Source organism: Squalius cephalus (genome assembly GCF_949319135.1).
Source record: "Squalius cephalus genome assembly, chromosome: 15".
Classification (NCBI taxonomy): domain Eukaryota; kingdom Metazoa; phylum Chordata; class Actinopteri; order Cypriniformes; family Leuciscidae; genus Squalius; species Squalius cephalus.
Genome location: NC_137136.1, coordinates 26166859 through 26183466, shown reverse-complemented (window position 1 = coordinate 26183466; position 16608 = coordinate 26166859). Strand labels below are relative to the sequence as shown.

Genomic DNA, 16608 nt, shown 5'->3' with positions numbered 1-16608 from the left:
AAATGTCAGTTTAATTACAGAAATGCATTGTCATTTTGCATATTACATTTCAAATTGAAAATTGACACCCATATGTGACCCTGGACCACAAAACCAGTCACAAGTCGCACAGGTATATTTGTGGCAATAGCCAACAATACATATGGGTCAAAATTATTGACTTTTCTTTATGCCAACAATCATTAGGATATTAAGTAAAGATCATGTTCCATGAAGATATTTTGTAAATTTCCTTCCGTAAATATATATAAAATATATATATTTTTGTGAGTGGATGCATATATTTTCTCAATGTTTAGATTTTTTTGCACCCTCAGATTCCAGATTTTCAAATAGTTGTATCTCGGCCAAATGTCTTATCCTAACAAACCATACATCAATGGAAAGCTTATTTATTCAGCTTTCAGACCGTGTATAAATCTCAATTTAAAAAAAATTACCCTTGTGACTGGTTTTGTGGTCCAAGGTCACATATGCTTCCAAAGTTGATGACTCCGACCATCCAGTTACAAGATTCTGGTTTCAAAACCAGCACTCGGTCGCTGGTCGTCAGAAGCCTTCTAGAGTTACATCAGGTCCCACCATGCTCCCAATTCCAACGTACTCAGCCAATTAAACCATATTATCATTATAATAACGGCCAGCTCCCCAGTTCAAACACTGCATGAGTTCCCTGTTCATGGGCCACACACAGTCAAGCCCCTGCAAAGCGCTGGTCAAGGCCTCCCATTCAAATAGCAGTGAGAGCCCGCCCCTTTTAGGCACTGCCTGGGGCTCCTGTTCGCGTTGCATTGTGGACTGTGCAGAGTGGAAACCCACACAGATACAGAGAGAACATGCAAACTACACACAGAAAGCTTCCTGGTTCAGCTTGGACTCAATCCAGGGACCTGCCTGCTTTCAGGCGACAGTGAGGACAACAACTGAGAGGACATAAACAGTCAAAACCTTTTGTTCCACAGAATAGAGAATGTCATGCAGGTTTGGAATTAAATGAAAGTGAGTCAATGATAATATGTTCAGGGGTGAACTATCCCTTCTATGTCCTATGTTTTCTCACTTGCTTCTCCACTTTATTTTTCAACCTGAAAGATAATTCATTAGCCCTTATAGGTTAATAACTTGAAGAATAAAAAAGTGCAGTACAGTAAAACTTTGTGGTTTGTGCTACAAACCAGTGTATGAGTACGATAATAAAGTTAAAATAATATTAAAACAAATATAGTTTGCGACATCAAGCAACATAACACTGTTTATGTACACTTTTTTTTTTTTTAAATAAAAAATGCTGACACCAGAAGCTCGCACATTCAAGTTAAAAATGGCCATGTCGGCTCTTGTGGTAAAAATAAGATGGATAAAGTGAATAATGAAGTAAGTGCAGAAATGTGTGTTCTTGTTATTATTAAGTGATCATATGTAGTAATTTGTGTACCATATTAATTGTCTCATTTCTGTTCAATTTTGAGAAGTCTAATTATACTTCACTTATTTGTACATTTTCTGCCTTTCTTTGAGGCAGAGCACATGTTGTGATAGAGGATGTTGGAACATCATCTAGTGGTTGATCTTGCAAGCTTATCTGCACTGATCCAGCAGCAGAAGAAACCTTTCATCTTATTCAGTGTCAAGCAGCAAACAGAGCTTGTAATGCACCTTGCCACAATAATACACCCCCCCCCCCCAAGTGGTTGCCCACATTGTTTATCAGAATACAACCAAATTCCCATTTATGTATCTAAAATGAATGACTAACCTCAAAAACTTTCCTTTGATGAAACCTATGAATATATATATATATATATTTTTTTTAGAGGACAACACATCAGCTTTAAAAAGAGAAGTCTTAGAAAGTGGGAGTATTATTAAATGGCCACAAACATAACATTCTTGAAACTGTAGTTGTGTTTCAAGACAACTACCCCCGCCAATTAAATACAGGTAAGTGATTTATCTGGGAATTTAAAACCTTTTTATTTTCTCCAGTGTGAACACTACTTTAACTATTTGTACTGCAAAATGGCTTAGAATAATGCATAAGTATGTGAATTGGGACGCACAATGTGCCTCCACATGTTTCATAGAAAGACACTTACGCAGGTGTGGTTTACAACTATGCGTCATACTTCCTCTCTGTGACGGACAGACTGTTACCCCCCCACCCCCCAGCCCAATCCACCCACTCACCCACCACCAACTTAAATAAGCCCATCTGCACATAATATATGATACGTCTTAATTCCCATCATAAGTATTTTAAGGAATTCAACCTCAAGAGTATGGTATTTTCTATAAAATATATAGAGTCATTTTATTTAGGTTAAACCTCTGTATAATTAATACCTTTAATACCTCTGTATAATACTTTAAATAGTACAATCAGGACAATGCATTAATTAAAATTCCTTTATTAGAAACCACTTAGCACTAAAAAAAACTTAAAAGCAAAACATAAAATACATGCTAAATGTATTTCAAGAAAGATTTCAAAAAGTCATATCTGAAAAATAAAGCTTTTTTTAACCACTGATGCAAATACAAACAGTGGGTTTATTTAAAATTTCTGATGAAATCATTCATATCAAAACCATTTTCTGTATCATTTGCAAATCTAAAATATAAGCAATATACATGCACAGGGAAGAACATCTTAGTTCTGCATTCTCATGCTTAACATTCATCATTATTGTCAAACAAAAGTGTCAAAAAACAGAACAGAGACAACTTTCAAGATAAACTCGATACATTCAGTAAAAAGGGGAACTTGGGGATGGTAAAAATATAAACTACTCAGAATGAAAACAACTCTCTGGAGGAACAAGTTTGCGCTATGCAATTTGTGTCGAGGAATACTCAGAAGATCTGGAGAAGACTGAGCTTCTGCGTTCAGATAACTGTCGAGACAAATTTGTGCAATGGCTGAAGCAAAATGGAAACTGATCTTTTAGGACTTTAAGGACTGCTCTTCTGAACTTCTGTCCAGCAAAGGCGTAGATAATAGGGTTGAGGCAACAGTGGCTTAAGGCGATAGTTTCCACCCACTGCATGGCAAGGCTCAAATTAGTATGCCAGTGGCAAGAAAGCAAGTAGCCTTTCCTCTGCAGGAACATGAGAAACATGACGATGTTGTATGGAGTCCAGAAGAGGAAATAAACTGCCACCACAGCCAGGATGAGTTTGATGACTTTGTGTCTTTTTTGTGATTTTATGCTGAGCAGAGTGGGGATGATCCGGGAATAGCAAAAGCTCATAATAATCAGGGGAATAATCAAGCTCAAGAGGTTCATCTGAAGATAAGTAAATGACATCCAGGCTGAACCTTCAGGAAAATCGGTTCCACAGGATGTTTTGATGCCTGAATCATTTTTCTCTTTGGCAAAAATAATATTAGGGAGGGATGAAAACAGACTGAGCATCCATACAAATGAGGCCAGAATCAAACCCATTTTTGCAGACCGATTTCTGGAAAAGAGACTGTGAGCATGGACGATGACGACATAGCGATCCAATGTCATTAGGACCATGAAGAAGATGCTGCCGTAGAGGCCTATCATGAAGAAACCTGTTATGGTATGACACATGAATTTGCCGAAAACCCACTCATCTATGGCACCGTGAGCCCAAAAAGGGAGTGACACAAGAAAGAGCAGGTCAGATAGGGCTAGGTTGAAGAGGCACACGTCTGTCATATTGGATTTCTGACGGTATCTGATCAGGACCCACACTACCAGGCCGTTTCCGATTAAGCCAACAATGAACACTATGCTGTACAGGGTGGGAAGGAAAACCTCACTGAAGGCCTTCGCGTTGCCATTGTTGCATGGGGTTCCAGCAATAGCTTCTCCTTGGCCATAGTAGTCACCATAGTTTTCTGTCACTGCAGCTAGGAGGGCACACAAAGAACACAATGATAAGTAATATAATTGAATTATAATAGTATAATATGCTTATAATATATTCTGAAATCTTAACATTGTTTCAACATTTCTTTAGGTTTGAAGGTTAGACACAATAAAATGACACCACAAGTAGGAACTTGTAACAGACTTGAATTTTAGTTTGTGTTTTCATGACATCTACTGGTCATAGCATGATCGTGTTCAGCACTATGCGTTGTAAACTGACGGCTTAAGTGTCTAGAAGTTGAAACGTTATAGGCCTACTTTTGTGTTTAAATACATATCATAATCATGCTGTTTTAATTTTTTTAATGGTTAACTTTTTAACAAATAATGAATACAATTTTAATGAATGCTGTAACAAAAATCACGACAACAATAACAATAAAAATAATAATAATAAATCTGTCCTAATTATAAAAACTTATTATGAACTTATACAAATATATTATGTAGCATAATTACACAACTAAAAAGACTGTATGAGTCTGACCTACCAGTCACAGTCCCTTGGTCCTCTGTCATGTTTCTTGGTAATGACAGCTGAATATGTGAAATTGATGTGATCCTGTCTGCCAAAAAGCTTTACAAAGCACAAGAGGTGCTATTTCCTGGACCTCCCCCAGGCGGGACTTCATCTCACCAAAAACTAAACTATATATATGAATGGCATTATAAAAAGATCGCACTGCTCTCTGTCTCATTAAATTCACTTATTTGAAATTTAGACGTAAGTGCAATATGCCTAGGCTATATGATACATGATTATAGCCTATATATTTAGCACACAAATATTTACACACTTTTTTCACATATGTGTTTCAAAAATATTGTACTAACCTATTTAAAGCTTTAAATAGCGTTTACTCTACTCTATGTAAAATTGCAGATTGATTTCCAGTATTTTAACTATCTTCTTTTAACTTTTACAACTACAATTATTTAAGTGTTACAACGCCCTCTTAGGGTTACGTGCAACGGGGTCTGTCATTCTGGGAAGACAGTTGTAAAATGGTCGGAAACCAAATGTTCAGCGGCAGTGGTGATTGAATTAGCAGCATTTGCATTTGCATAGCATTTGTAATATAATATTTTTCCAAACTCCGTTATGCATAAATAGAAAACTGTAATGCGTTCTACATATAGATTAACATCGGTATGAGAGTATATTATTCCCGAGTTTTACTTTGATATGGTTTGACCTACGTGTCCGAGAATCCTGCTTAAATAGACAGATGGCGGGGCGTATTAACGGCGAGTAGCCAATCAGGGAGACCACAAGAGAATAACAAACGCTTGGGACGCTGGGAGTAAACACTATTTGAATATTAAGTGATGGCTTTTGTTGCAGCTTAACGGTTACCACAGTAAAATCCCGTATTTCCATTAGCAGTTACACATTGGTATTACAAGAACACTACAAACAATTACGTAAATTGATTTTGTGTTTTTTTTTTAATAAAGACCATTCAAAAAGGTAATGACAAAAAACAACATATGGGCAGTCACGTTAATGCGAACTGTCCATTAGATAATCGTTTTTAGGTGGTGAGAGAGAGAGTAATTTATTGACAGTCTCATTGTATCAATTTTGTTTTCTCGTGCGCACTGTTCTCTCACTGTATCAATACTATTCTCTCGGGCGCGCTCTCGTGCTCAGAATTCCAGGCTACAGTTGAGCGCGGGCTCGAGAAGCCGCGGGAACGGCGCTGCCTGGTGGACGGATTAGAATAGAGGTCAGAACTCCTGTGCCGTTTTTGTCCGCCTAGAAGAAGCCGAATCCACGTAAGTATTTCAGTGTTTTATATTATAGAGATATTTCGTTGGCGATATTCGTTTTGCTTTGGCGCTTAACTTTTCATGGCAATAGCTGCGTTAAACTTTTTAGTTTTACGTTCGTAGTCTCTGTTATGCCTGGCAAGTGAAACATTTGAATGCCTTCATTTGTTTTCCTCATAAGTGTGTAACGTACACCAAACACTTGTCCAGACTGCGGTAAATGTACAAGTTATACTGTGACCGTGTCACCTTGGTGCTGCTCAGCTGTGTCTTTTTGTTAAAGAGTTGTATCCTTGTTCTGCTAAAGTGTATTTTCATGTTCTTTTCTTTAAAGGTGACACTCGAATGTTTTTGAGGTATAATATACCAATGTCCCCGCCTGGACGTACGAGTGAATTGCGTTGATACCAAACGGATTTAGTTTATGACAGATGAATTTGGGAGACACCATCAGACCTGTAGGGTGAGTGTATTTTATTACTAAATGTTTTCACGGATTTCAATGATATAGCTACCTCTTCAATATGATGTAACAATAAGTGACAACATCTATCTATCTATCTATCTATCTATCTATCTATCTATCTATCTATCTATCTATCTATCTATCTGTCTGTCTGTCTATCTGTCTATCTATGGACAGATGATGGTTCATATAGTGTGCCTATTTGAACAATTTCTCTTTTAAACTATCTTGACCCCTTATATATTTAAGCCACACATCAAATCTCTCATTAAACAATTTTTATTTAGATTGAAAGTAACTGGAAATTAGTTGGGAGTTTAATTAAGCGGAAGTTTAAGGCAGGACATCCTGCACAGGGATGATAAAATCAGAGTCTACACATTTAGAGGACTTGCATAAATTAGCACCCCAAATACTGATTTGGCAAATTCTGAAGTTGTTGGTTTTACTTGCATTACAGATCTGATCCACTGGTCTATAACACTCCTAAACAAAAAAGTTGACAAGGCATTATTTGGCTTGTTGGTATAAAAGCTTTATTCTAACAGCTACATGAGAAGAGAGTAACGTTAACCAGGAAATGAAAACAAATAACTGCCCGGTCACCTGCTTTTGTGTTCGACCTCTCTTACCCTTTGTCAGCTCTGCTGTTGACTCTGCTGAAAAGCTCATTATTCCATTTTACTGAACAACATGTTTGCATAGTATTTCTACATCAAAATTATGTACGTTAAACAGAAACGACGCTATATATCTGGTATTATTAAAGTAAAGCATCATGAGAAGTAAACACAGGTGTGATATAAATTCCTCTTCAGTGGAATTGCTTTCTCACAGAAACTTCTGGTGATGGTAACATATCTCAGTAGCCTTTTAAAAGTTAGCCATTGAGTGTCCTCCCTCTGACAACACAACAGTCTGTTTTGTGGATCTTACCCACAGCCCCCCTTTTTATGTAACCAGACCTCATTACATTGCTAAAGCAGTGGACGATTGTGGTTATTTAAAGCCTTAACAGTTGTTGAGCATTCCCACTGCTATCTTCTCATTACTGTAGTAGGCCTATTTCTCTTACTTATCAGTATATATTTGTGAGTTTTCAAATAAGATTCAGGATGAAGTATTTTTTTGTCTTGGTCTCAGTTTTGCAATTTGTCCATTGAGGATAAAATGGTTCAGTCTTTTAAAGCACACCTTTTACTCCAATTTATGTCTTCAGCATGAATATGTGAGTTTGCGGTTACTACGCTACTTACCATTTCTTTGAGAACTTTGAGAAATGTCTTTTGTTAAATGTTTCATGTCTAAAAATGGCTCTTTGAGAGCTTTGTGATTCCAGAGAGTGCAGGACTCTATTATCTCACAAATCCCACAGGCCAGTTGTCTTTTCTAAACTTTAGTGGGGCATTTATTTGATCATATCTATAAACTTGTTGCCTTTCGGCAAAATTAGCAGTTCAGACATTGAAAAAGACCAGGTTACACTTTATTTTGATAGTCTACTTTAGACATTCTACTAAGTCATTTGCAAAATAGTAAAACCAACATGAAAAAAATCGTGATAAAATCATGAATCGTGATTTTCCTGAATAAAATCTTAGTATCATATTTTTTGCCATATCACCCACCCCTACACTGGAGTCACAAGGATTACTTTAATGATGTCTTTACTACCTTTTTTGGGCTTGAAAGTGGTAGTTGCAAAAGTTAATGGATGGACAGAAAGCTCTGCTTTATTTTGATGGTCCCCCAACATTTACTGACAGTAACTTTGTAAATGTCAACTTATTCTACTAACTCTAACCGTAAACTAATAGTCTGCTAAAATGCTGAACGGGTCAGGATGTTTCCCCCATTGCATCCTATTGCATGTGGGTGTTTCGCACTTAATTAGCAGCTAATTGTTTTCTTGCTCTATGAGGAATTCTTACTCCTGCTGGATCTCATTGTACAATTTATTATTTTGCACTAATAAGTACATCAGAATACAATGTGCACATGGCACAGTACAACAAAATGCACATAATTTGAAAAACAAGGTAGAACAAAAAACAGTTGTCTCTGTTCTACTTAAGGTCATCTGAAGTCCAAAGTGAGGTTTTTAGTCTTATTGAGATTAAGGCACATTCAATCAGTCAGTGTTGGGAGTTTTGGGTCAAACAGTATTGAAACAGTGAATTGAATGGCAATATATTTATCAAATACGAGAAATTATTTGAGATAAAGGTTAAGTTTCACTAAGCATTTTTCTCTAATGACATCCAGGTAAAGAAAGAAAGACAACAACAACCTGGAAAAAGAGGACAGTTTATGGCTGCGCAATAAATCGTTTTAGCATTGATTTCGTAGTGTGCGCAGCATGATCACAGCATGTGTGATGATGTCAATATAGGGATCGTAGTTGATCTGTGAACCTGGGAGAGAACTAAACTGTGCACAAAGGCTATTCCTAAAAGAGGGGATAATTCCAACTTTGTTAGGGAAATCTGAATCTGACGCTTCTAAATCAGAACCTCTAAGTATGTTTTATTATTTGTTAAAGTATTTGCTGTTCAAAATCAGAATTTTTTGCAGTAGTAACATATATTGTTTGTCCTTCTTACAATCATAAGTGCAGAGATGGATTTATGTTTACAAACATATCCTCTATTCTCCATTTATAACTTGTACTTGTGGTAGTTTTTCAGCCCGCTGTTAAAGGAAGAGCGCGTCTACAACAAGATCATACTAGCACGTCAAGTTCATGTGCGCATTCGCATCTTTTTATGCAGATGTAAGATTACTTTTATGTTGTCTATATGATTAATCTCAAATAAGACACGTTTGGTTGAGTTCAATAACCAGCTAGAAAAACGCTGCAGTTAACAATGCAATGTCCGACATTTAGGGATGGGACGGTATGAAAATTTCATATCACGATTATAGTGACCAAAATTATCGTGATTATCAATATTATCACGGTTTTGTTAAAACGAGATGAAAGTGTTCAAAAAGAACTGATGCTCACACTAAAAACAGTTTAATATTTGAAAATCAACAAACAACAAATAAAACAAGCAGCTCTATGCACTTTTTAAAGCAAGATTATATTCTGTGGCATTTCCTTCCTTATAATGACCGTCGTCAATAATGTCACTCAAACAACTCAACAAATGTCACTCTTTGGTCTTGTTTGAACTTGATCGTTTGTCTTTGTCTCAAAGCCACTTGCTGCGAACATTTCTTCGCGGAAGCTTCACGTTTATTTCAAGTGAGTGAGATAAAATATTTCAACTCAAAACAACATTTTGTGCCCAATTATTTCCCAGACGTAGTTTTGGTATTGAGGTCAAAGTTAACTTGCCTTGCGTTCGCTATAAACAGTGGGTGATGGTCACACAAGACGACTCAGCAGGTTTGAAGTGTTTACTCCCTATTGTAGTGACCATCCTCGATTAAGTTTCACTCAGGACTTTTGTAAAAGCCAAAATATGACCACACCACACCTCTTAAAAGGCTGAAAAATCTCCCGAGCATGGTCACTACCTTCCGCCATTCCTTCTCGAATAAAAAACAACAACAACAACATTGTGCGCTGCGCCTGCGTCAGACTGTTGCTGGCTGGACAGGATTTACAGTGAGTTATTAAAATCGCGATAATCAAACACGGTTTTAATGATAATGAAATTTTAAACGATAATACTAACCGGCAGTACATTTTATCGGGGTTTATAGTGAAACCGGTAATCGTCCCATCCCTACCGACATTATTGACTGTCATTGGGTTATTTGAGACGGTCTTATTCCTTTTAGATAGGCTTGATAGGCAAAAATCATTGATGATATTAATAATACAGTAGTGTTATTTTGTACCCGTTTTTTTAACAGTAAACCTATGTTTTATTTAAACTTTTTTTCGAAAACGTGCAGTGATGATTGTAATCACTTTCTATAATTTATTTTATTACCACCAATATACATGCTAAATTCAGCATTATAATGAGAACAGGATAGTGATAGAATGTTATAAATTCTCTGTGCTGTAGTTGCCTGTGTATCAGTGCGCTGTTAAGGGAAGAGCACATCCAGAGTTTCCTTTTCAAACCATACAGTACACTGTAAAAAACTAGCACGCTCGAGTTTACATGCGCATTTGCGTCCTTTTATGCAGATGCAAGTTGTAGAAAAAGACTTTTCCAATAGTGAAAAGTCTGGCTATGCAAGATTAGATTCCATGAGATGGAATACTCATTGTTGAACCCATAGTTCTATTGACACCACGGGCATAAACCTCAATTTGTTCGCCTCGGTGCACACTGCAGCTCATATTTCTGCTTTCCTATGTCAGCCTCCCTGTCACTGGTGCTTAAAATAGAGCCCACAACAGATAATCCTGTCTATCAGATGTACTAACCACTGCATCATACACCCTTCTCCCTGTTCACACCCACCACAATCCTCACTGAAGCTCGTAGACACACCCATATAAAACATGTTCCATGTCTCATGTTCTGAAAAGTTATATCTCTATTTTTGTTTTGAAATGATATTCTTTTTTAAGGCTTACAAGTGTTCTTTTGAATATTTTCATAGTTAAAAAGGCTTAAATGAGCGTGTCTCATAGGCTGAAAGATGAGAGGCAAGCTTTGCATATCTGGCACAGCACATGGTCTCTTAATATTAGCTCAACAAATATACCAGCTCTAGCACAAGCGTGGTTCATGTGTGGTCTGTTAGTGCATCATCAAGTGTGACGAGCTTGACCAACTTCATGTTTTTTCATGTGAACTTTACTGAATCCTTCACTTTTGAAGCACTGGAGGCAATGTAAGATCACAGTGGACAACCAGGATATTTTCAGTTGGATATTGCAAGTGAACTCACTGAAGTTGGGCTAACTTATTTGACCCTGATGGGAATGAGATATTGTAGTGTCTGCGTCTTCTTTAGGCTGGGCTGATCGTCCTTGCGTGTTAGCTTGTTATGCCGCGACTATTTTGGGAAACTGCTGTCAGGCGATGTTTTATGAGAACTGTTCAAAACTCAGTTCAACAGCCACATAACAACTTTATAGAGGCCACATAACAACTTGTCTACAAGAAAGTTGGTCCGTCCTCTAAGACTAGTCTCATAGTCATCTTATTACCTCATAACTTCTTGTTATTCAGACAATGTTGTTTCTCATAGGATCAAGGTGCAGTAACATTGGCCTAATTTCAGATGACTTTGAAGAGCACTGTGGAAAGTAGACGCTATTGGCACAGTTGTTCCAAACAAAAATGAATATAAAAATGTTCACAAACAATTTAACAAAAACTAAAATTAAAATAATAAAAAGGCACTACGCTCTCAAGGTAACATTCTGACAGTCATGCACTTCACTCTTAAGTGTTCCAGAGTGAATAGGGCATAGTTATGTTTGCTTTCGAATGGAATTTGCCCATTAAATATAATTTTGAACTTTACTGTTATTGATCCCCTGTAACTATAGCAACTACTACAGATACTTCCATGCAGCCCATCTACAGTACATGACAAATAAAGTAAATTTTATCAGTAAGTTCAAACGACCTAAAGCCTATTTAAAAAGATTTCCTCAAATAAAAGACCACATAAGTCAGCACGTTAAGATATTTAATTATGTATTCACTTTGTTAGGATGTTGACATAGCAACTGTTCAAGTATCAAGTAAGTTTCCTTCATACATTTTTCTCCTTTAATCTGATATACAAAATTTCAAACCGTATTGTGCCTCATTACCGATAGAATAACAAGCCTATAAGCAAGCTTAATTGTTATATACTGGTTTATCATGACATAGTTAAAAAGTTTTGTGTACACTTTCAAAATATTCCCTCACCTTGCTCATATTCCGAGTGGACATTTCTCTGAACCTGCTGTGAGAGCCATAGAGAAAACCAATGCATGCAAAATCTGAGGTAAAACTAAATTTTGTTTAATTTTTCAAAAAAATATATTCATACATTAACATGACTGTAATTTAAACATAGGCTTTGTAAAAATATAAACATTAAATATAACATAAACATTAAATGTGCAAAATAAATGTAAACTACTAATATTTCCAAGTTGACTAGCAGCTGTATTGTTTAATCGACTAGTCAACTAATCTCGCACATCCCTAGTCTTTGCATCATATATAATGACTCTCTTTATAGATCTGTCCAACTCAAAGTATGGTTACATTATGTAATCGATGCGAAAAAGAGAAATATACAGTTACAAGCTCATTACCCCAATTGTAATCTCTTAGAGGCTGAATAATAACACTAGAGGCTAAAGGTGTCAAACATCTACTCTTGTGTAACTCATGATCAGCCCTAGTAGATCTAGGCTGAAAACTGCAGCAAATTTCTGCAGAATTGGAATATCCATCATTCATAAAGTTCTACACATCTTCCATGCCTCTATCTCAGCTTCAATCAATTTTTCTCTATTTAAGTGCATTTCAAATTCGGTCTGAACCTGTTCATGAGCAGACCCACAGCTCCTCAATTGTCCACAGAAGTTCTACATGTATCTCTCCTCAGTGTTTCCCCTAGGATTTTTTTCAGGGGGGGTGGTAGATCCCCTGAAACTAGTGTCGCGGAGCGGGCATGGTGTAAAGGTTTTAGTAATCAACAATCATGTCTAATTAATTGAAATCATGAAACTTTTATTATAAACAATTATTAAACTTATAGAATATTGTTTAAAAAATTCTATGATATGTTTTTTTTTTTTTTTTTCACACAAATTCGGTGTTGTTTTTTCTGGTAATCAAATGAAGAAATAAAAAAGCTGCAGTCGGCAAGTATGCCAGATTGAGTGGACTTAGCCAAAATGTTTAATGTTTACATCTCTCATGCCCCTCCCCCACTACCACCAAGCACCCTCCCATCGAGTTCGTGCTCGTCAGTGTGTGTGCACCAGATCTTCTGTGAACGCACCGTCTCTTCAGCATCAAAGCATCATTTTCTTTTCCTTGGTTGTTTTGGACCTCCTAGCTCTGGTTTTTAACCGAGGAATTGGAAGCTTGTTAGTAGATTTCTCTCCGCCATCACGCTTCATACAATCCAACACAGCTGCGAACTTCAGACGTGTGCATGTGATATTGTAACGTGCGCGGGGGAGGGGGTATCTGTGGTGTGTGCACGAACTGTGATTGACAGATCTCACACAGCCCAGCGCTGATTGGACCAGAAGAACCGGGAGCGGTGGATTTTTGCAAAACAAATAACAGGCTCCAGGTGGAGGTAGAAGCGCAGGGGTTTCTCTAAAACTGGCTGATTTATGTTGTTCTGTCGGAGCATAGTGTCGGTTTCAGTGAATATGATAAAAAAAATCTTGCCGACGGCAGCTTTAATTAAATTTCTTTTAATCATATGAAATTAAACAAACTTTTTTGTCAAACAACGTGCTGCACAATGAGCTTTACTGTTAAAATAAAAAAAAATTGTGATTATTCCTTACACTGTGTGCGCGTCCGTGTTTGTGAGAGAGAGCTTGCGCAGCACTGATACAACGGTACTTTTTAATCTATAAGTAACGAACGCGCTAGTTTTCATACAAAATAAATATGTAACACAATTAGGTAGCCTACTTTAGTTATTATTAACACAATAACGTAAGACATGAAGGCTACGTTTCTCAACACTGAGAATGAATAAATAAACGCCTGTTTCTCCAGACTCGCGCTTATCGGCAATCCACAAATCACACATGCTGTCATTTTGAGAAAAATCTAATTCGAACGGGTATCAAATATCAAGCAACATATTCGAACATCTACGAGTCAAAAAGCGATCAGTCAAAAAATGCGTCATGAAGAGGAAAAAGAGGATATTATAAACTAGATTAGTGGATAATTGAGCAGTAAAATGTAGTCTAGAAAAATCACGAGTGCACAATAATTGTATAAAATCTGAACATTTTGTGAAAAAAACATTTAGTGGGGAACAAATTAGAGACAATAAGTGAAACACTAAATCTGGTAAAACTTTACACATTGCTCTTTGTATTGTTGTAAAATACATTCATGAAAAACAAGATAACGAAAATCAATAATATCAATTATTTTATATATAACCTGCTATAGAATTGAAACATTTTTTAAATGTATAGCACAGCTGTTTAATGAGGCAACAACATATGATAGATAGGACAGAACAAGAACGGCTATTAATAATCTTTGATTGCGTCACTGTATTATGATATGAAAGGCTCCAATTCAGTGCGGCACAAAGCGCTTATGCGCATCCCGAGCGCCGAATGATGCGCTTGAAGCAACATGAGTCACAGCGCGCAGCGCGTCGAGTCCGCATTGAAAAGTTTAAAGCAAAAAGAAAATGCATATTGATGCGTAGTGTATTATACAGTATCTAACTATGCAATAGTTTATTCAGCCTTTTCTTTTAACAGTTTTAAATTTCAGTTACTGTGCGCGTGAAGAACAAATAGTGCTCTGACTTTACTCCAGTGTTGTGATCTAACAGACACCCGGTAGAAAGTAACATGCTTAAGGTACAGCAATAAAGTCCAGCAAGATAAAGTTGTTTTATGCGAAACCATATACCTTTATCTACAGATCAAGTATAATAATAGTAACATTGAATCATCTTGGAGAGAGTTTCATCGTGTTAACTGTTGTAACCGAACGCGACGTGCTGTTTTGAATGCTGAATGAAGAATGATTGACAGCCGCAGCTGAGGGAAACGTTTACGTGAGCTTGAATTTAACGACTTAAATATTCATTTCTATCTCACATTATACTATGTAGCCTAATGGCTTCAGAACACTTATAATATTGTGCACGAAAACTTATGGTACTTTATAATGTTTGTGTGCCTTTTGTGGGGCTAAACAATAACACTGAATAGTATACGCACAATATCGGATTTGGATCGGCCTCGTCTGACCGATACCCGATCCGGCAAAAATGGCAGTATCGGAGCCGATACCGATACTGAGTATCGGATAGGTGCATCCCTAGTTCCAGAATTGTGCTTTGAACTGAACCACAGTTTTTATTCCTAATTGCTGTGCAAAAACATTGTAAAGATGAAAGTCATAAAGGCAAGCAAAGCATACCACATCAACATTATATAGCCATTGATAGTGAAATGCACCTCATACACTGTATAGATGACAAAGTGGAATATTTATTTTATGACATTATATTTTTGAGCATTTTGCCTTTATTGGACAGGACAGCATGAGGAGAGATAGGATGCAATAGGGGTGGATAGAGGGGAACAGGATCGGGGAAGAATCTCAAGCCAGGAGCTCAAACTCGGGTTGATAGTCAGAGTACATTATTCTTAGTGATGTGCTGCAGACATTGTGAGCCAGCTACACACTCCTTTAATTCTCAGACCCTAATTAGAGCATACAGTAGGTGGACGGATCATCCCGTGACGCACAGCAGACAGTGGGAGAGTGAGTGAAGCTCTGGCTAAATCCATGCAGGCATTGGATTAGGAGCTACTTTAAGACAGAGGCAGTTTGGGAATCGACCCATTCATTTTGCAGAAGGCCTTACTCTGCTGTCAGTGTTTCCCACAGGATTGTGTGAGACTATGGGGGTGGACTATTATAATTATTATGATTATCATCCCAAAGACAGTAATATATTACTATTGTAATGCAACTGCACTGTAAAATCTCATAAGAAGCATATACATGATTTTACTTCACACTACAGTAGTAAAGTTTTAAGTCCATTGGTAACTATAAAATTGACTCTATTCTTCTCACATTTGAGAAGTTTGTTGTAGTCCTTAAAAAACGATTTCTTTAAAAGCAAATATCTCCCTTTGCTTTGAACTTTGAGCGTTGTAACTTTGCAGATGTTGTTTATGCTCAAGCAGCAACATTACACACAAACTAAAGTTAGAAAAGTGAAATCATAATCAACCACCCCTTTAAGGTGATGCGTTCTAAAATAACGCTCACCTAGTGCAGGACATGCAATAAATCAGGAGGTGTCGTATTTGGCCAGAGAAGGCAAAAAATGTGAAAAGAATTGCTGAAATTTAAAGCTGGTTTGTAGCATACCAAGAATACAGACTAGTTTGCTGTTAGTAGTGTTAGTGTTAAATTATTGTATTTGGGTTAGGTGGCTTATGTTTTATGTAAATTTGTTGTGTTTTGTATTTAGACTACTTATATTTATACATTTATTCAAAAATTTTAATATATTCAATTTGAAGAATGTTTTATTTTATTTTTTTCAATAAAAAACGTTCTTTAATGTCATTCACCATCGTTTTGAGGCTCTCTTTTTTTTTTAAAGTATCGGTTCAGGCACCGTTTAGGCACCGGTACCGAAAAAAAACCAAACGATACCTAACCCTATTGGTAATCAGTCAATAATCGTAGTTTACAATTCAATCTCGCTTTTAAATACGGTTGTAAATATAGCTCTGTATTATCAGTATGCTGTAATAAGCTGTTTCTTTACTGTAGTTTACTGTTAGTTTGT

General features: G+C 36.8%; 2 protein-coding genes across 4 annotated transcripts in view; one reads left to right on the top strand and one right to left on the bottom strand.

Annotated features, from left to right (window-relative positions):
- Nucleotides 1-2394: 2394 nt before the first annotated feature.
- Nucleotides 2395-4532, bottom strand: LOC307173017 (C-C chemokine receptor type 5-like). Of its 2 annotated transcripts, none has more exons than XM_079895816.1 (2): nt 4397-4531; nt 2395-3883 (listed from the first exon to the last, which is right to left on the bottom strand). In XM_079895816.1, the coding sequence occupies exons 1-2, from the start codon at nt 4422-4424 to the stop codon at nt 2829-2831; spliced, it is 1083 nt and encodes a 360-aa protein (XP_079751942.1). In that variant the 5' UTR covers nt 4425-4531; the 3' UTR covers nt 2395-2828. The 2 variants fall into 2 exon arrangements, with proteins under 2 accessions (XP_079751942.1, XP_079751943.1); XM_079895817.1 differs by having other exon boundaries at nt 2401-3877; nt 4397-4532.
- A 1033-nt stretch (nt 4533-5565) lies between these two features.
- The window catches only part of cobl (cordon-bleu WH2 repeat protein), a 100043-nt gene continuing 89000 nt past the window's right edge, over nt 5566-16608 (top strand). Inside the window, exons 1-2 of one of the 2 annotated variants that reach the window (XM_079895051.1) lie at nt 5566-5684; nt 6013-6141. In XM_079895051.1, coding sequence (XP_079751177.1) covers nt 6110-6141 — 32 coding nt within the window. In that variant the 5' untranslated portion in view covers nt 5566-5684; nt 6013-6109. The remainder of the gene's footprint in view (nt 5685-6012; nt 6142-16608) is intronic. The other variant, XM_079895050.1, reaches the window with a different exon arrangement.

What these genes read in the sequence shown, in the direction of transcription:
- LOC307173017 (XM_079895816.1), bottom strand. Translation starts at nt 4,424, where the DNA reads ATGACAGAGGACCAAGGGACTGTGACTG. An exon ending in GGACCAAGGGACTGTGACTG is followed by an intron (nt 3,884 to 4,396) that starts GTAGGTCAGACT and finishes GTGCCCTCCTAG; the next exon opens with CTGCAGTGACAGAAAACTAT.